The following is a 20,991-nucleotide window of genomic DNA, read 5'->3' as shown; positions in this document are numbered from 1 at the left end:
GGTTGGAAAAACCCAAAGGCCAAACTCCCCAGGAGGAGTCTGCCACGATATTGACAGGCTCCACACCGGCCACATCACGAGTTTTTCACTGGGCTGAGCAGCGAAAACCTTGCCTAGCGGGGGACGTGCAGTGGCACTGGACTCGGCTCAGCATGTGGGGCAAGTCCAATAACGTCGCACTGGGACAATGTCGTGGGCAGGGTAGGGCCCCACTGTGGCCCTGTGCACTTGTTCTCCGCCAGCCTTTTCATGGCAGTTGAAACGCCATGAAAAGGTTGTGGCTAACTTCAGTGCCACAGTGGCTGATTGCAACCACGACCACCGTCATTCCGTCGGGATAAAAGATCCTGGCAGAGATCTCACTCTTTTGGCGGTCCGAATGCCAGGGTCGTAATGTGGTAGTTGGACCGTCAGACTCGTAAGAGGGCCCTTAGTGTAAAACAATCATATATTAACTACAGGCATATGAGCCAATCTTTTCTCACTGTAGCCTCTAAATGTGTAGTTCTGTTTGGTATTTCTGAAAATTCAAAACAGAATAAACTGGGGATGTATTACAATCCCTCTTAAGAATCTAATAAAGAAGCTGTACCCCTTGACATCTTTAGGTTCTACAGACAATGAAGGGCCTTTGTCGTAGAAGAATAATAATACCATCTTCTGATGTAAAGTTTCCATTCGTCAGCCTGTGGTCACTGAGTAGTTCCTTCCTCTCTCTTGTGTCTGTAGAAAAGTGCAGATGTATAAGGTTTGTGTGTAGTGACTGTACAAGCGAGCAACATGTTTGAAGTCTGTGTCCTGCTTTGCTGGAATTTCCTTTTAACCATTGGTAAGTGTGTCACTTACAGTTTTAGTGCTGCATCAAATATGGAGGTTTAAATTTTAGTTTAATGTAAAAAATGGCACCTATAGATAACGTGTGTATACAGGTCACTGGAGCAATAAATAACGAAATTAGTGTTTGATTGAATGCAACTCTCATCTTGTGCGACTGAGAGATAGTTACCTCCAGCATACCCCTGCACACTAACATTAAATGCTTTATGAAGTATTAACAGATTTACTGATGTGTTCATCAAAACGCTGTATAGGGGATTTAAAAAAGGAGCAATCACATGTAACTCACAACACATTATCCAAAGCAAAGATAAGGGCTAAAAGACCCATGACAATTGACAAAGTGAGATTATTGCCAGTGCCAGCTTTAGGGAGGTGCAACCGGTGCCACCACACCGGGCGCCGAGCTCCAAGGCGCTGTGTTTTAAAATACCTTTCAGGCTTAAAAGCATCTGCTGCTGAGTTTTTTGTGCTGACAAATCTTCAGGCAGTAATATAAATGTCAAGATAATGCTGGTTCTTAATTTATTTGCTGAAGAAATCTGAGTGTTGTCTAGTTGCAGTTTTGATTCATTATAACACAATATAGATGTTCAAAGTGCCTGTTGCAAAAAACGACATGTAATATATTCTTTACAGTGCAGAAACCCCCAACCACTGTTACCTTTTAAATCTTGACTCTGTGTTTCTCTGGAGCGAGCAGTCTTAACATATAGTGCCTACCCGTAAGGATAGTTCGTGACCCCCTGTCCCTTGAATCCCTCATTGTGGTTTGACACTTTTTCTTTACATTGTTTTATACACTTGTATGATTCACTGTTTCTCTGTGTGTGTCTAATGTAAAGCTCTCTGACACTATACATTGGGATGAGAAGCGCTATAAAAGAAATTAAATGTGTGATGAGGCTATGGAGAGATGAGGGGCACCACTGGAGGGTGGTGGTGAAAGAATCCCTGGAGACCACCCACCTAGATCGTCGCACTGGGCACCACAGGCACCAAAGCTGGCCCTGATCATTCCACACTGCCTAGGTTAATGAGCTCCATGTTTTCTGGGTTCAAAAGAAGGAAGATGAGGGGTCTGACGCTGGTTGGTTCAACCTATACAAAATTAAAAAATCTGTGGTTTATACATGGTTCAGGGGAATGGGGTCCTTGTCTAGTTTTTCCACAGAACATTAAGCCTACAGCCCGGTTCACAGCATTCTATGCACCTTGTGTGCTCTCTGGTTTCAGTAGAGCTACTCCGATGGCCTGAGCCCCAGCAATAAGGTGTTGATCCTGGCTCGCAGTCTCACTGCCTTTCCTTTCCTTCAAGCTTCCTGACCCTTTCACTGCATCTGCCAAAAAGAGTTTGTCTTCTTACTTTGTGCAGTAGCTGAATTCCTCTGAACTAGTTCTCACAAAAATGTGTTGCCCAACATTGCTAGACCCTCTCTTTTCAAGCCAATCTCCAAACTTCCTTTACCAAGAATTCTGATCTGACAACTTTACTTTTCGCTTTACCTAGAATCCACCAGACTCCAGTGTTGGTGTAGGAGACTTCATTCCTAGACTTCTACCGTAGCACTAAACTTGTTCAGCAGTACAGCGGCACGGACATCACCATTCGTCCAGCATACCATGTAGCGCCCAAGACTGACAAACTGTGTGCTATGGCTGTTGTGTGCAAAGTTGAAGAATTGTTTTGCAACATTCATAACATTAACGAAAAACAATAACTTTGCAAATGTTTCAATGTTTTTTTGCTTTGCGCTTATATGTGAAATTCTTGATTTTTGCAATGCATGATATAACACAAAGCCGTATCTAACACCAATAGAATGGTTTTGCATACTTCGTAAAAAACTGTTCTTTTCCTGCGTAATGCAACTGTGCTCTTTGGATTGTTGAGTAAATAGCTTCTCTAAATTATTTATATACCCCTTGGTATCTCTGATGAGGGCACTCTGACCTTGTTTGAGTTCCTAGTCCAGAATGAAATGTTTGGTCCTGTGTTATTGACCAAAATGCTGGCTAAAACTTAAATGACGAAGGTAAAGCTAGAAACCCTGTAGCATCCAAGTAGTAAAACCAGGCAGGGGAGTGTGTGCTTCACCAATCACTAGCACCAATGTTGAAAGACCATTTATCAGACTCACAAATGGTGAAAGCAAAACTGCTTGGTACACTGGAGTCGATGGACTAGCAGCCCTGCTGATGAGGAATGTGGATCACTATTTGTGCAAGGAGTTTGAAGGAATGCCCTGAACTTTTCAAGGTGGAGGGTGGCCCTAAGAGGCCCCTCTAATTAAAAAATGAGCAAAATACATTTTAGGGTCTTTCATAATCCGTTGTACCCTGTGTACATTCTCTTTTTTTTCTGCACACGGCTGCCGCAAATCTCAAGGGGAGGGGCGGGCAGAGGGGTAAGTATAATAATAGTTTTTAAAAAAAACCTACCATTCTGATGCTGTTAACTCCTCTGCCTGCTGCCTTGCTCCTCTGCTCTCCTGGTGTCCCAGCAGTCCCTGGAAAACCAGTACAGGCTCCCCACGCAATCCTGGTGCTGTTCTCATGCTATACCTAGCATGATAGCAGCACAAGGATCGGTTTGAGCGGCTTGGTCTGCAACTCGGAAAGGGCAACGTCGTCTGTGCAGTTTCTCCAGCACGGCTGTGGAACCTAAGTGTGCATGTTAATTTGGCCGGCCTAATACGGCCGGTCACACGTACATGCACACTTAGTGCACCTCACTCCTCTACCCTCTTCTCCCTCCCAGCTCAGCCCTTCCCTACACATACTGGCTGAGCCAGCAGCTGAAAAATAGTAAAATATTGTTTTATTTTTCAGCAGCTGGTTCAGCCAGTGGGACGACGCTCCTTCGCCATTGCGAAGAACCTGTCTGGCAGTGAGTCATTTTTGGTACACCATTATGATCCTAAATTAGTGTCATTTGGAGCAGCAATGACTGTGTCTACAAGTCAGACACTCTTACTGCTGTCTGATGTGGTTTCCACGTCTCACAGATTTATAAATGTTTGGCGGGTGTGCATTCAAAATAAGACTTCGGCTGCGGTGCTGCCTCCGATCAAAATATTGAGAGTTGCTTTTGGCCCTACCGCAGGTGCATGCTGATCTGTGCTAGGGCTGATTGAAAAACAAAACTCTGCCACCAAGCCAATTTTCGGAGTTCCCATGCTTTCTGTCCCCGATTTGGAGGGGCAAGTGCCTGAAGTGGTGGCAGCAGATGGGTTTTAAATGTGAAGCTGCCCTGTACACCAGCAGGCAATGGCGCTGGAACAATTTTCAGAGTGGGGGGCTGCCATCAATGTTGAGCCCCTGAAGTCATAGGCATGATAAAAAAAGATCCAAGTATTTCACAAAAATAAGTCTAGCAAATGAGCTGCACCCATTCAGCAGAAACATAATAGGGGAGCAGTTTTTAGGTTGCAGCCTACCAGACAGCGCAGCTGTTTAGCTTGCTAAGGACATCGTGGGGACTTTCAGAAAGTTGACCTAGGGATTCATTCCACTCGTTGATTGCCATTGGCTTTGTCAATTGTAACACACACTTTCTGGCTTTACACTTGCTGGTTTTTCTTTTGCTTTAGGCTCTCCAGGTTCAGTTTGCCTCTCCTGCTGCCTAAACCATGTTCTCTGTATCCTTCCACAAACTCGCTTTCTGTTAACAGGCCTTTAAATCTTGTGCTTATCCTATCACATTTTCTGTGCAGTCAAAGACTGAGGTCAAATGTCAGGCCCTGTCTTCCAAGGGTGCTTGTTTACTTTTCTTTTTCTGACTTCAAAGTGAGAGGATTATATGACAATCTTGCTGGACAGTGGGGGTAGGAAAGCGTTTTTTCTAGCACATGAAAACATTTAAATGAACTGTGTAACTATTTCAGAATATATCAGTGTGCTACCATACCATGAATACTCCACCCTATGCCACTCCACTCTACTCTGCACCAGTCCACACCACTGCACTCCACTCTGCACCACTCCACTTTACACAACTCCACGCCACTGCACTCTGCACCACTCCACTCTATGCCACTGTACTCTACACCACTTCATGCTACACCTCTTTACACTACTGTGTACCACTCTACTCTATGCCAATGAACTTTTCGCCACTCTACTTTGCACCACTGCACTCTTCGCTTCTGCGCTCTACACCAATCCAGTCTAGGCCACACCAATATACTTTGCACAATGCCACTCTATGTCACTGCACTCAATGCCAATGCTCTACTGCAATGCACTTTGCACCGTAACACTCAACTCCATGCACCTGCGCTCTCAGCAGTACACTGTACACCAATCTAAAGTACTCTGCACCTCTGCACTCTACACCATTACACTCTATACCACTGTACACAACTGCACTTTACCCTGCACCACTTCACTTTATGCCACCCCACTCTACACCGAAACCATCTACTCTATGTCACTGCACTCAACATCACTCTACTCCACTTTGTGCCGCTCCACTCTTGGCCCTTGCACTCTATGCCACTCTACTCTTAACCACTGCCATCTACTGCAATGCATTCTATACAACTGCACTTTATCACTGCACTTTATGCCACTGCACTCTACTCTGCAGCACTGCTCTCTATGTCACTCTTTTCCACCCCACACCACTACATTCTGACACTCTACTCTGCAACACTGAACTCTCCGCCACTGAACTCTACACCACTCTACTCTGCACTACTCCACTCCACTGCATTCTATTGCACCACTCTATGCCACTGTACTCTATGCCACTCAACTCTACTCTGCACTCTATGCCATTCGACTCTACTATGTGCCACTGCCCTCTGCATCACTCAACTCTATGCCACTGTACTCTGTGCCATTCCACACTGCACCACTGCACTTTACTATGCACCTCTGTAATCTATGCCACTGCATGCTATGGTGCTGCATTGTGCTGAATTCAATGCCACTGCACTCTTTGTGGCTATACTCTACAACACTCTATGCCAATGCACTTTATACCAGTCCACTGTACTCTGTGCTACTCCAGTGTATGCCATTCTATTCAACTCCAATATACTATCCTCTCTGCCACTCTACTCTACAATACTCTTCTCCACTCTTTGCCATTCCACCCCACAACGCTCCGCACCACTCTCTTCTACACCAGTAACTTTTAGCCATGTTTAACAGCAGCCACGCAGGTGTAAAACATGGCTAAAACATACTGGCAAAGCCAATAGCTCTTGCATAGGTGAGACCCATTAGCTTTGCCAATGCTTGTTATTCAGTAATGCTTTTTGGAGCACGCTGTGCCATGACTAAAGCATGGTGTGTCAAGGTACTGCCTTTTACAAAGTACACATTGTACATTGAAATGGGCACTAAATTGCCGTCAGATATGTAGTTTTACTGATAAGCATATGTTTGGATTAAAAGGTCCTCTGCATGGTGACCGACGTGCACCCCTGCTTTGACCGCCCCTGCTGCATAGATATCTGGACCCTAATAACGATTTTTGGTTTTCAATGGAGATGGATCATGCATGTGCTCCATAACCTAGGCTTGTCTCATGGTAATACAGTCTTCTTGGACCGGGAAGATCACACCATGCGCTACCCTTGAGATGGTAGAGCACTACTGCCCTTAACAGGAGGTGACACAAACGCAGTGGTGGCAGCATACCTGTTTTGTGTTTCATAGTGATCAATAATGTGAACAAGCCATATTACCTGTATCACAATGGTGGTGCCCACTGGCCCCCTCATGTAAAGTTCAGTGGATGTGTACCTAACTCACTCTTTGTCTGCATTGATTGTGTGTAGCGCTAGACAGCACATTATACTTCTGTGCCCATGCTAGGATGTGTGTGTGCCTGTACATGGCACATAACATGGAACCCTGTGGGTTCCATTTTGGAAACACAGGACATGGAGAGGCTAGGAGAGATGAGGAGTGCAACCCCCAGACAGGCAATGCGTATTGCTGGCAATCCTGAGGACAGGAGTGGGCGCACACAATAAAGGAAGGGGAGCAGAACATCCTCTGTGCACATCAAAAGTCTCTGTTCCAGGAAGAGTTACTGTCCAGCGGGGCCTGGGCTAATTGCCAGGGAGGTGGTAGGATTTATAAAGTTAGCACTGTGGACCAGGGTTCTTGATAGAGAAGGCAGCGTAGGCCTTTGAACCTGTATTAAGCATATTTTGGTTGAGGCTGGCAGCCAGGTAGAATCCTTAGTTTTTCCCTTGGCCTGTGCAATGGTCGGACTAAAAGGTTGGGAACATAGGACCCACAAGTTGTTCAACAGAACTGTTCATCAGGAGAAATAAGATAATTAAACATTTTGCTTCTGGAACTAGGGCTAGGAATCAAGGTCTGCTAGTCTCCTTGATGGGTGTCACTAGGATGGGGGCCACTATGAACCCTAGCTGTGGCCTGGGTGCGGGCGAGGTCAGCGACCTCACTTATGACCGGGGGGAAGCGGCAGCCAGAGTCAGGGCTGTTGTCCTGGTTGGTTGTGCAGTTGATGCCAGAAAGAAAACTTACTGATCACTGCAGAAACTGGGCAAGAATGTCTGACACCGACACAGGCCATCAGAAGACCGAGGAGGCCGGCCCATCATCAAGGTATGATCACAAGAGGCTGCAGACCCTCAGCATTAGGGGACCAGGATTTGAATAGGAAAGCCTCTACTACTGGCTGCCATTGGATCTGGTAAGACTTCCAGGCTGTCTGGGGACTTGCACGAAAGTAGCACCTAAACGCTGGTAGCATTAACTTAAGGAGAGACATAGAATTTGTTGTGTGGGGACTAGTGTGGGCTGCACCTGGGAGTCACATTTAGCATAGAATGGGGAATGACCAATCTCACTAGACAGGACAGAAGGACTCAGGAATTCCGCCATGGACGGCACCAGCACAGTGACTTTAAGAGGCCTTGGGATTATTTAGAGTTTCAGTTTTATGCTTTGTGCGATCACATTAAAATACTCCTTTTTTCGTCAAAGCAAGTGCTTGACTAGACAATTATCTTAGTGCCATTCGAGTGTGTACTTTGAGCCTGTGTATGTTCCACACGTACCTCCCTGCTGAAGAACCCTGGACTGCTCGACCTGTGCGACCACAAAGAGTCAAGTCCTGAAGGAGTAGTGTTGGCACAATTACTCAGACTCCAAAGAAGTCGGCATGTGGGATATCAGGTGTGTTCAGGGTCACGTTGGTCCCAATATCTCCTGCCTGCATTATACTGTTCCCTAATGTTGCATTTAGAGAAAGGAAAAGGAAATCACAATCTCCACGTTAAGAGAATAAACAGCAATTTGTCAGATGTCTATGCCTGACGTTTTATCATTGTCTTTGAACGAATAGCAACTGCAACAAGATAAAAAGGAAATGTTGCTAATTCCGCTCCAACTTTGCTGCAAGTTTATTTCGGAGGTACTGGTGCAACTCCTGTACTCTTACTTCAGGTATCCAGAAGCAGGTAGAAATGTTCACATGCATCAAGAATGTCTCAATGTTGCCAAAACGCTGTAACAGATTATTGTTTGTGGCATTTCCTCAATCCCTTAAGAGGCGTGGAGGCAAATACGTGAGCGCTGGCCAGTGCTCAAGTGAGTTCTAGCATGATCACAGCAACATAGTGTGTGTGCTTGTGAGACAGTCCACACCTTATGAAACGCCAGTACCCAGGCTGTGGATCCTTATTCCTGTGGTACTACAAGAGTGTCAAGGGCCCTAATGCAAAAAAGAACAAGCATTAGTATCCCTAATAGTTCTGGTATGCAATTTTTATTATTATTTCTCAAACATACGCATATGCAAAAAACTATAAAATGAAACAAGTGGCCTAGGAGCCTTTCCGCACTAGACTTAGCCTTGAAGTACACTTCTTTCAAGTGGGTGTGCACATGTGACAAGGAAAAATGCAAAGTGCCACAGTGCAAGACACCCAATGGATTACGTGGGCTGACCCATTGAATCATACTGTAGTGGGCAGAAGCAAAACGTGAATGACACTTGAATTGACCAGTTGGTGCAGAGTGTTGACCTATATATATATATGTATAGGAATATACATATATGAATACATCTATATGTATATATTTTTCAAAATCTAGGGGTGAAGGTAATGATGGTGACAGTTTACTTTTTGTTAATTGTTGAATTGATTCCATTTGCATCAACACAACCTTCACAAAATAACTCTTTGAAAACTCTTTTCTTAGAGACAGCATTGATTTACGTTTCTGTGAAGGTAGAGACTTAGACACTTAGCCAGTAAACCCCTATTTTAAAAATTAAATTGTGATATGCCTTTCTGTCACCGTGGGCATGTTTCAATGAAACTGCTGATGATACTTTAGGGGTGAGTTGCAGGAGTACTTGAACACAACCGGGGAAAAGGTGATTATATTTGGGGGGCCATCCCTGTACTTTGTAGGGGGTTGGGTGGGGGGTAGGTTTTTGTTACGCCTCTGATGTCAATAAAGTTCTAACAGTGAGTATTTTGCATTGTACAGCACCTTTGTGTGACTCCCCCAATAACAGGCTGTGGCGCATGCGCCATACATCAACAACAGGTAGCAAATAAATACATGAGCTGAGTAAGCAGCTGTAGATATGGCCGAAAATGGACATTGCAATTATCCCCACAGATCAAAGTGAGAAATCAACAACACTTACAATAAAAGGGAAGCTTTGGAGTTTGAGAAGATGGTCTTCAATTTCTATTACAAAAACCCAAACTGAAACTAAAATGTGGTTGTACTGGATTATTTTTGTCAAAATAGGTTGCCCCAATCGACCATGAATCAAACACTTCTTTTTGCTGATCGATGTGCATCAATTTTGCTCATAGGGCATATTTTTTAGCTCAACGCTTGCATATTTTTAGTAAGGGATCTGCATTACATTAACACCTGAAAAGGACATATGTAAAACACAATTTCCTCGATATTTAGTCTGTGCACAAAGCATAGGTGTTATCCTTCACCCTATGAATTGTGTATTAGTTAAGAAAATTAAAATCATGAAACCTGTATTGGGCCCAGTTTTGACATATACAATCAATTATACTTTCATATTCAATGAGGAACAGAAATGAGGGGAAGTTATGGCTCAGTTCAATAAATACAATCTTTCCTCCTGGAGGCGTGATGTTTGAACTCTTTAATTCTTCTTAAATGCCCCATTTTACTTAGTGGGGGGTCCCAAGTGATGAATTCACCTGTTTTGATATATAATGAACTCTCCAGGAGAAATCAGTTTTCCTGTTTGTTTGTTTGATTGTTGTTGTACTGCTTGAAAATACATAGGTGGTCATTACAACCCTGGCGGACGGTGTTAAAGCCGCGGTAATACCGCAAACAGGCCGGCGGACAAAAAAAGGGAATTACGACCCTGGCGGAAACCACCAACTAAGACAGCCACTTTAACACATCGCCCGCCACGGCGGTACAGACAAACAGCGCGGAGGTCACCGCCAACAGACAGGCGGAAGACAATGTACCGCCCACACTATCACAACACACCAATCCGCCACCTTTTCCGGGGCGGATTCACCGTGGATAAAAACACGGCGGAAACAGCTTGTGCTATGGGAAAACGCTCACCTCAACACATCCCACGAGGAACGAGGACACCATGGAGCCAGAACTACAAATACTCCCTGCCCTTGCATTCCTGCTCATCTACGACCAACAGCGACGTAGGCGCAGAACATACCGGTGAGTACAGCACCTACGACACGGGGGAGGGGGGAGGCAAAAGTTACGGGGACACCCACCAAACACCCCCACCCTCGCATATCACAACATACACACCAATGCAGTCAAAAATATCACAGTAACAACCCACAATCCCCCCGGAAGAATGCAAAGACAAAGCGAATAGCGGTCAAACTTTGTATTGTGCAAATATACTACTCATTAAAAAATATACGGATATATATATCACGAAATCTGTCATAAATAAATGTACAATACAAGAAGTAGTGCAGATATGTACACAACAATGTCCGTGCACCAACAGTCCAAAAATGCATGGGCGACGCCCACAATAGATATCTGACCAAAATCCGAGAGAACACTGCCGGGTTATCAGATTGAAACAATACAGGCACCTCAGGGGGAAGGGAAGCGGGGCACATCAGCCAGATGAATGCGAAGCCAGATCCACGACGGGGCTCCATGCCCATTGATGTATCCTGGGGAGTGCAAAGCCACATTCTCTCAAGTCACTTCAGTGGGTGGGTTGCCCACTGTGCCATCCTGGGGAGTGCAAAGCCACAGTCTCTCAAGTCTCACAAGTGGGTGGCTTGCCCACTGTTACGTCCTGGGGAGTGCAAAGCCACAGTCTCTCAAGTCTCACAAGTGGGTGGCTTGCCCACTGTTACATCCTGGGGAGTGCAAAGCCACAGTCTCTCAACTCTCTACAGTGGGTGGGTTGCCCTCTGTGCCATCCTGGGGAGTGCAAAGACACATCTTCGCAGGTAGATGCAGTTCTCTACTGGTACTGGGTGGGACTGGTGCCCAGACTGGATGAGTCTCCCCGTGAAAGTACATGTCCTGTCACAGTCCCAGCTGCACATGGGAGAAGGATGCCTGATGTGCCGGACTATTTATACCCACACGGTCTTTGCCCTGTTCAGCGGTCTTCACCATGGCGGTCTTTGCCCTGTTCAGCGGTCTTCACCATGGCGGTCTTTGCCCTGTTCAGCGGTCTTCAGCATGGCAGTCTTTGCCCTGTTCAGCGGTCTTCACAATAGCGGTCTTGGCCTTGTTCAGCGGTGCTTTGCCATGGCTGGCTATGGACTGTTCAGCGGTGCTTAGCCATGGCGGTCTTTGCCCTGTTCAGCGGTCTTCACCATAGCGGTCTTGGCCTTGTTCAGCGGTGCTTTGCCATGGCTGGCTATGGACTGTTCAGCGGTGCTTTGCCATGGCGGTCTTGGTCTTGTTCAGCGGTGCTTTGCCATGGATGGCTATGGACTGTTCAGCGGTGCTTAGCCATGGCGGTCTTTGCCCTGTTCAGCGGTCTTCACCATGGCGGTCTTTGCCCTGTTCAGCGGTGCTTTGCCATGGCAGTCTTTGCCCTGTTCAGCGGTCTTCACCATGGCGGTCTTTGCCATGTTCAGCGGTCTTCACCATGGCAGTCTTTGCCCTGTTCAGCGGTCTTCACCATAGCGGTCTTGGCCTTATTCAGCGGTGCTTTGCCATGGCTGGCTATGGACTGTTCAGCGGTGCTTAGCCATGGCGGTCTTTGCCCTGTTCAGCAGTCTTCACCATAGCGGTCTTGGCCTTGTTCAGCGGTGCTTTGCCATGGCTGGCTATGGACTGTTCAGCGGTGCTTTGCCATGGCGGTCTTTGCCCTGTTCAGCGGTCTTCACCATAGAGGTCTTGGCCTTGTTCAGCTGTGCTTTGCCATGGCTGGCTATGGACTGTTCAGCGGTGCTTAGCCATGGCGGTCTTTGCCCTGTTCAGCGGTCTTCACCATGGCGGTCTTTGCCCTGTTCAGCGGTCTTCAGCATGGCAGTCTTTGCCCTGTTCAGCGGTCTTCACAATAGCGGTCTTGGCCTTGTTCAGCGGTGCTTTGCCATGGCTGGCTATGGACTGTTCAGCGGTGCTTAGCCATGGCGGTCTTTGCCCTGTTCAGCGGTCTTCACCATAGCGGTCTTGGCCTTGTTCAGCGGTGCTTTGCCATGGCTGGCTATGGACTGTTCAGCGGTGCTTTGCCATGGCGGTCTTGGTCTTGTTCAGCGGTGCTTTGCCATGGATGGCTATGGACTGTTCAGCGGTGCTTAGCCATGGCGGTCTTTGCCCTGTTCAGCGGTCTTCACCATGGCGGTCTTTGCCCTGTTCAGCGGTGCTTTGCCATGGCAGTCTTTGCCCTGTTCAGCGGTCTTCACCATGGCGGTCTTTGCCATGTTCAGCGGTCTTCACCATGGCAGTCTTTGCCCTGTTCAGCGGTCTTCACCATAGCGGTCTTGGCCTTATTCAGCGGTGCTTTGCCATGGCTGGCTATGGACTGTTCAGCGGTGCTTAGCCATGGCGGTCTTTGCCCTGTTCAGCAGTCTTCACCATAGCGGTCTTGGCCTTGTTCAGCGGTGCTTTGCCATGGCTGGCTATGGACTGTTCAGCGGTGCTTTGCCATGGCGGTCTTTGCCCTGTTCAGCGGTCTTCACCATAGAGGTCTTGGCCTTGTTCAGCTGTGCTTTGCCATGGCTGGCTATGGACTGTTCAGCGGTGCTTAGCCATGGCGGTCTTTGCCCTGTTCAGCGGTCTTCACCATGGCGGTCTTTGCCCTGTTCAGCGGTGCTTTGCCATGGCAGTCTTTGCCCTGTTCAGCGGTCTTCACCATGGCGGTCTTTGCCCTGTTCAGCGCTCTTCACCATGGCAGTCTTTGCCCTGTTCAGCGGTCTTCACCATAGCGGTCTTGGCCTTGTTCAGCGGTGCTTTGCCATGGCTGGCTATGGACTGTCCAGCGGTGCTTAGCCATGGCGGTCTTTGCCCTGTTCAGCGGTCTTCACCATAGCGGTCTTAGCCTTGTTCAGCGGTGCTTTGCCATGGCTGGCTATGGACTGTTCAGCAGTGCTTTGCCATGGCGGTCTTTGCCCTGTTCAGCGGTCTTCACCATAGCGGTCTTGGCCTTGTTCAGCGGTGCTTTGCCATGGCTGGACTATGGACTGTTCAGCAGTGCTTAGCCATGGCGGTCTTTGCCCTGTTCAGCGGTCTTCACCATGGCGGTCTTTGCCCTGTTCAGCGGCCTTCACCATAGCGGTCTTGGCCTTGTTCAGCGGTGCTTTGCCATGGCTGGCTATGGACTGTTCAGCTGTGCTTAGCCATGGCGGTCTTTGCCCTGTTCAGCGGTCTTCACCATGGCGGTCTTTGCCCTGTTCAGTGGTGCTTTGCCATGGCGGTTCTGGTACGGATATTGGTGTGTGGCATGACGAACTCCACACTGGACATTGGTGTGTGGCATGACGAACTCCACACTGGACGTTGGTGTGTGGCATGACGAACTCCACACTGGACGTTGGTGTGTGGCATGACGTTCCATCATTGCCCAGCGGGGCTGTGGGATTCTGGACCCTCATGGGCTGTGACTCCGGCGGTGGCGGTGGTCTCCTGACCAGTAACGATACTTGGGCCCTCCTGGGCTATGACTCTGGCGGTGGTCTCCTGACCAGTTACGATACTTGAGCCCTCCTGGGCTCTGACTCCGGTGGTGGCGGTGGTCTCTGGACCAGTGACGATACTTGAGCCCTCCTGGGCTATGACTCTGGCGGTGGTCTCCTGACCAGTTACGATACTTGAGCCCTCCTGGGCTGTGACTCTGGCGGTGGTCTCCTGACCAGTTACGATACTTGAGCCCTCCTGGGCTATGACTCTGGCGGTGGTCTCTGGACCAGTGACGATACTTGAGCCCTCCTGGGCTATGACTCTGGCGGTGGTCTCTGGACCAGTGACGATACTTGGGCCCTCCTGGGCTATGACTCTGGCGGTGGTCTCTGGACCAGTGACGATACTTGGGCCCTCCTGGGCTATGACTCTGGCGGTGGTCTCTGGACCAGTGACGATACTTGAGCCCTCCTGGGCTATGACTCTGGCGGTGGTCTTTGGACCAGTTACGATACTTGAGCCCTCCTGGGCTATGACTCTGGCGGTGGTCTCCTGACCAGTTACGATACTTGAGCCCTCCCGGGCTATGACTCAGGCGGTGGTCTCTGGACCAGTGACGATACTTGAGCCCTCCTGGGCTTTGACTCTGGCGGTGGTCTCTGGACTAGTGACGATACTTGAGCCCTCCTGGGCTATGACTCTGGCGGTGGTCTCTGGACCAGTGACAATACTTGAGCCCTCCTGGGCTATGACTCTAGCGGTAGTCTCTGGACCAGTGACGATACTTGAGCCCTTCTGGGCTATGACTCTGGCGGTGGCGGTGGTCTCCTGACCAGTTACGATACTTGAGCCCTCCTGGGCTATGACTCTGGCGGTGGTCTCCTGACCAGTAACAACGGTGCTGGCGGTTGTGTCTGGACCGCCGGAAATGATGGCGCACTTCTCCGCTGTGACACTCACAACAGGTTGGGGAGACTTCCTCTGGACCTTCTCCACCTTCTTTTGAGTTACAGATGACTCACCAATCACCTTGGATCCCATTTCACTGTGTGTCCCACCAGGAGTCTTTACGCGGTCTCGTCGTCCACTCTCCAATTTCGGAGCCTTTACAGGGGGTGGGCTGTCAGTGCCTTGGCTCCGGGTCCTACTGCCTGCCCTGGTGGACGGGGCACTCCAAAAACCTGGTACACGCACCACTGGTACTGGAGGCTTTTTGGCTGAGGCGCTACGACGGGACTGATGAATTGGAGGGGGGGGGTGAGGGCAAAAAGGTCAATTTGACATAGGGACAGTTTCTGACGTACACTGGGATGGGTAGCTGGAGGGGCTCTGGGAGTGGAGGAAGAGGAAGTGGTTGTAGGAGGTGTCACTTTAGCTGTTTTGGGTGCAGGTGCAGGTACTGGAGGCTGTCGTGAGGTGGATGGATGTTGGGTGAGTGATTGCCGCCGTTTGTGGACTTTGGGAGGGGGCGTCACAGACACACTGGGAGAGGACACAGGGGACGTGTATATGTCAGTGGAGGTGGTGAGTGCAGGTGAGCGGCTTGTGGTACTGGGTGTCCTGGTGCGAGTCCTAGTGCCTGTCGATGTGGTGCATGCAGGTGTGTGTGTAGATGACACTGGAAGGGAGGAGGGAGAAGAGGAGGAGGGGGACACAGTGGAGACAGTGGATGTTGCTGTGTCTGTATGGGTCTGATGCTTGTGTGAGTGCCTGTGGTGTGTGTGGTGCCTATGTTTGCTTGAGCTACTTGTGTGTGTTGACTTGTGTGCATGTTGGTCTGTAGGTGTGCTTGGGATGGGCTGGGGTACAGGGGATTGGGTCTGGGTGGAGGAAGTTGGAGGGGGAGGCTGGACACAGGGACAATGGCTGCTATCACTGCTGAGGCCAGAGATTGCAGGGTTCGCTGAAGGACAGCCTGACCAGAATGAATGCCTTCCAGGAATGCATTACAGTGTTTCAACTCTCGTTCTACACCCTGGATGGCATTCACAATGGTAGACTGCCCAACAGTGAGTGACCTAAGGAGGTCAATGGCCTCCTCACTGAGGGCAGCTGGGGTGACTGGGGCAGGGCCTGAGGTGCCTGGGGCGAAGGTGATGCCCACCCTCCTGGGTGAGCGGGCACGGGGCGAACGCTGAGGGGCTGTTGGGAGGGCGGTGCTGGTAGGGGAGGTGGCGGCTGTACCTGTAGAAGTGGGGCGCACAGATGGTGCCGCCACCACAGGGGAGCTCACATCGGCGGACGAGTCTGTGTCGCTGTTTGGTGATCCTGTGGCCGACGTGAAGCTCCTCTCGCCCTCCGTCCCACTGGTGAATTCAGAGTCTGTGGTGTGGCCCTCCATGGCCATGTGGGATGCAGCTCCCTCGTGCTCCGGTGCCACTGTACCTCCGCCTGTTGATGCTGATGTACAGAAGGACAGGGAGAGCAGAAAAAGGGTGGAGACAGAAGAAAGAGAGTTTTAGTGCATGGCATACCGCTACCGTTGGCGGACAACACAAACGCAGCAGGCCCCTGCATTACGCCATGCTCCTGCCCTCTGCACATGCAATTTCTGGGATATGGCCTACATGGCAATGGTAGAAATCTGCCCACATGGACGGCAAAGGGGCAACTATACATCAATTTGCCTTTTTTTTGAGCTAGGGTAGATTGCCACATGGCCTACACAACGGAGGGGCCTTGCCTACCTAACTCGCCCTGGCCTAGGGACAACCACAGCCCACCACCCCCACCCAGACAGCTCCACTGCACGCAAAGTCCATAGGATGAGGTTGTACTCACCCCCTTGTGTCTGCTGTGATGTCCTTAAGCGCCCATCCAACTCCGGGTAGGCCACCGCCAGGATCCGGAACATCAGGGGGGTCATGGTGCGACGGGCACCCCTCCCACGTTGGGAGGCCATCCCCAGCTGAGCCTCCGCCGTCTTCTTGCTGCAGCGGCGAATGTCCTCCCATCTCTTCCAGCAGTGGGTGCCCCATCTCGGGTGGGCCCCCAGGGTCAGGACTTCCTTGGCGATGGCACGCCAAATGTCCCTCTTCTGGTGGGCGCTGACCTACATGACATGCACAAGGAAAGAGGAACAGTCATTACCTACAGCACCGTCGTTGTAATTGGCCCCCTCCCAACTCTATCCCTGTGGCCCATTCATACCCATGCATGACGGTTCTATGTACTCTTCCCCCTTCATTCATCCACCCAGCCCTCTCCACCCAGGCCTAGCCCATACAACGTGCTCCCTGTGTACTAACCTGTTGGTCTGGAGGACCGTAGAGTAGCGTATACTGGGGGAGGACCCCATCCACAAGTTTCTCCAACTCCTGTGCAGTGAAGGCAGGGGCCCTTTCCCCAGAGGCAGCAGCCATCGTCGCTTCCAGACCGAGGTCACAGCAGCACTAGCAGTGTAGGTCCTCTCCTGTCAAAGGTCAGGTATCTAGTGATTGAAGAGATAGAAAATGGTGGTGACGTCCGCGGCGGTGACGTCCGCCGCGATGCGCATCATCACCGCCAGCGCACCTGTTCATTGGCTCCTGGGACCCATAGGGTCCAATGTTAACCAATGCAGCATTGCGCTGCGCTCTACGACCGCCTACCGCGACGGTGTCCAACGCCAGCGCAGTTACCCCACAATTCCATTGTCCCAGTTTAGAGGTCAGGCAGCCGCCATTTCAGGGGCCCACATGGCTTCAATTACTACTGTGTCACACATACCGAGGCCTACACTCAAAACCTTTCCCGGATGGGTTAATTGTCTGTTGTAGACTTGTGTGTGACTGTGGGTACATACCTGGAGGAATGCTGACAGTTTCTTCACTGTTGTCCTTCTTAGGCACCGTCAGTTGGGACATATTGGAAGATGGCGGAATACGCCGGTGTACCGACCGCTGGTGGACCTGTTGACAATGGAAGAGCGACATGTCATCGTGACCTACCGGTTTGACTGTGCCACAATCCAGGAACTATGTACCCAGTTGGAGCCAGACCTGATGTCACCAATCCGCCATCCGACTGGAATCCCCCCTGACATGCAGGTGCTGTCAGTGCTCCATTTCCTTGCAAGTGGGTCTTTTCAGACAACAGTGGCCATGGCATCAGGGATGTCCCAGCCTATGTTTTCCAACGTGTTGTCCAGAGTGTTGTCTGCCCTGCTTAAACACGTAAGGAGATACATCATTTTCCCTGAGGTGGCGGATTTGCCTACAGTGAAAGGTGACTTCTATGCCCTTGGACATATCCCCAACGTCATAGGTGCCATTGATGGGACCCATGTAGCTCTGGTCCTCCCCGCAGGAATGAACAGGTGTACAGGAACAGGAAGAGTTATCATTCCATGAATGTCCAGATGGTCTGTTTGGCAGACCAGTACATCTCGCAGGTAAATGCAATGTTCCCTGGCTCAGTGCATGACGCCTACATCCTGCGGAATAGCAGCATCCCTGATATGATGGGTGAACTCCAGAGGCACTGTGTATGGCTATTGGGGGACTCTGGTTACCCCAACCTGTCCTGGCTACTGACCCCAGTGAGGAATCCCAGGACCAGGGCAGAGGAACAGTACAATGAGGCCCATGGGCGGACTAGGAGGGTGATCGAGCGGACCTTCGGCCTCCTGAAGGCCAGGTTCAGGTGCCTCCATATGACAGGTGGGTCCCTATTCTACTCACCGAAGAAGGTGTGCGACATCATCATCGCCTGCTCCATGCTCCATAACTTGGCATTGCGACGCCAGGTGCCTTTTCTGCAGGAGGATGATCCAGATGACAGTGTTGTTGCAGCGGTTGAGCCTGTGGAGCCTGTGGACAGTGATGAGGATGAAGCTGATGAAGATGAAAACGACAACAGGGAGTCAGTCATACAGCAATATTTTCAATGAGACACAGGTGAGTCCAATTTCATGTTTCACATTATATTACATTTCACACGTCTACCTCTATCCTGTACCTACATTTCACTCCCTATGTGGTAACTGAGTTGTCCCCTTCCATTTCATTTTCAGTAATGTGGTAACCTACGTGTCAACAGCTTTCACCCTTGAAAGGCTTGTGATGTGTGACATTGGTATGTTGACCTTCCTATGGGTAACCTTTTTTAACACTGTAATTGACAATACAAAGTTCACAATCATTGACTGACTCCAATATTATTGAGGTTTCAAGGGTGTTTATTGAAGTGCATAAAAATGTAGGGGGGTTGTGAAATGGGGAGAGGTCATGGTGGAAGAATGTCCATGGCAGAGTCCAGTCTATTAGTCTCACAGGTACATTGCACATCTTGCCATTGGAAGTGGAGCTGGGGCAGTTCCAAGCTGGACAGGGTAACAAAGTGGGACAGTGGGGGGACAATCAGGGTGGTCTTATTTCCTGGCGGGGGTCTTGCCATCTTGCTCTGTCCTGTTCCTGGATCTCAGGGCCCGCTTTCGTGGTGGTTGTCCGTCTGCAGGGGGTGGGGTGCTGGTGTGTTGGTCCTGTGGCGGGGCGTCCTGTCCACTAGCGCCGGCGGAGGTGGTGGGCATTTCATCGTCCTGGCTAGTGTCAGGGGCCCCTTGGAGTGCCACGGTGTCCCTCAAGGTCTTTTGAATGTCCGTCAGCACCCCTACGATGGTGCCCAGGGCGGAGGCGATGGTCCTGAGCTCCTCCCTGAACCCCAAATACTGCTCCTCCTGCAGACGCAGGGTCTCCTGCAAATTGTCCAGGACCGTTGCCATCGTCTCCTGGGAGTGGTGGTATGCTCCCATGATGGAGGAGAGGGCCTCGTTGAGAGTAGGTTCCCTTGGCCTGTCCTCCCTCTGTGGCACAGCAGCCCTCCCAGTTCCCCGGTGTTCCTGTGCCTCCGTCCCCTGGACTGTGTGCCCACTACCACTGCCCCCAGGTCCCTGTTGTTGTTGGGGTGTTGGGTTAGCCTGGGTGCCCTGTAGTGGTGGACACATCGCTGATTGACCTGTCCTGGGTAGGGAGGTATGGGCCCGCTGGGTGGGTGCTGTGCTGGGGTTACCAGAGGGTGTAAGCTCGGTGTTGGGCTGTGGCTGGGCGAGGGGAACCGACTGTCCTGAGGCCCACGATGGTCCGGGCTGGTCATCAAGATCCAGTAGGGCAGAGCTGCTGTCGTCACTGTGGGCCTCTTCTGGGGGTGGAGTGGTGTTGTCTGGACCCTCTGGTGTGGTGACGTTCCTTCGGGTTCCTGCGGGGGTATAAGTACATGATTATTGCATGTGTGTGTTTCATGGTGTGCAATGGTTGGGTGTGCGTGAACCCTAGTGCAGGCATTCCTGTGTGGGGGCTTGTGTGGTGATGGTTGAGGGGTGTTGTGGGTCTGTGCAGTGGGCATGCTTTAGTGATGGGTGTCCATGCTTAGTTGTGTCATGCAGGTCTTGGGGTTGGGATGGGTAGTTGGTGTTATGGGTAGATTAGTGAGGATTTGGGGTGATAGGGGAGGGTGTGAGGGTAGGGGTGTGTGAGAGCATGCAGGTAGGGTGGGGGATATGATAGTGAAGATTTGACTTACCAGTGTCCGTTCCTCCAACGACTCCTGCGAGGCCCTCAGGATGCAAGATGGACAAGACTTGCTCCTCCCATGTTGTTAGTTGTGGGGGAGGAGGTGGGGGTCCGCCGCCAGTCCGCTGTACCGCGATGTGGTGCCTGGATACCATGGAACGCACCTTCCCCCGTAGGTCGTTCCACCTCTTCCTGATGTCCTCCCTATTTCTTGGGTGCTGTCCCACAGCGTTGACCCTGTCCACTATTCTTTGCCATAGCTCCATCTTCCTGGCTATGGATGTGTACTGTACCTGTGAGCCAAATAGCTGTGGCTCTACCCTGATGATTTCCTCGACCATGACCCTGAGCTCCTCCTCGGAGAAGCGGGGGTGTCTTTGGCGTGACATGGGGTGGTGTGTGTGATGTGTGGGGTGGTGTATGTGTTGATGAGTGTGGTGAGTGTAGTGTTATGTGGTGTTTTGTGCGTGGATGTTGTGTGGGTGATGGTGTAGTGTGCACCTGTGTGATGGTGTTATCTATTCTGTGCTGTCTCTCTCTGGCCTTCTCTCAGAAATTGTGGTCGTAGGGGTTTGTGGGT

At 50.2% G+C, this 20,991-nt stretch overlaps 1 protein-coding gene across 1 annotated transcript in view; it reads left to right on the top strand.

The window, feature by feature from the left end:
* Positions 1–766: 766 nt before the first annotated feature.
* Positions 767–20,991, top strand: part of LOC138246987 (hepatitis A virus cellular receptor 1 homolog) — a 178,489-nt gene continuing 158,264 nt past the window's right edge. The window contains exon 1 of the mRNA XM_069201736.1: positions 767–829. Coding sequence (XP_069057837.1) covers positions 781–829 — 49 coding nt within the window. The 5' untranslated portion in view covers positions 767–780. The remainder of the gene's footprint in view (positions 830–20,991) is intronic.

This window comes from Pleurodeles waltl, chromosome 7, assembly GCF_031143425.1.
Source record: "Pleurodeles waltl isolate 20211129_DDA chromosome 7, aPleWal1.hap1.20221129, whole genome shotgun sequence".
In the NCBI taxonomy this organism is placed as follows: domain Eukaryota; kingdom Metazoa; phylum Chordata; class Amphibia; order Caudata; family Salamandridae; genus Pleurodeles; species Pleurodeles waltl.
The sequence above is the reverse complement of the archived record's forward strand: the minus strand, read 5'-3'. Positions and strand labels throughout refer to the sequence as shown.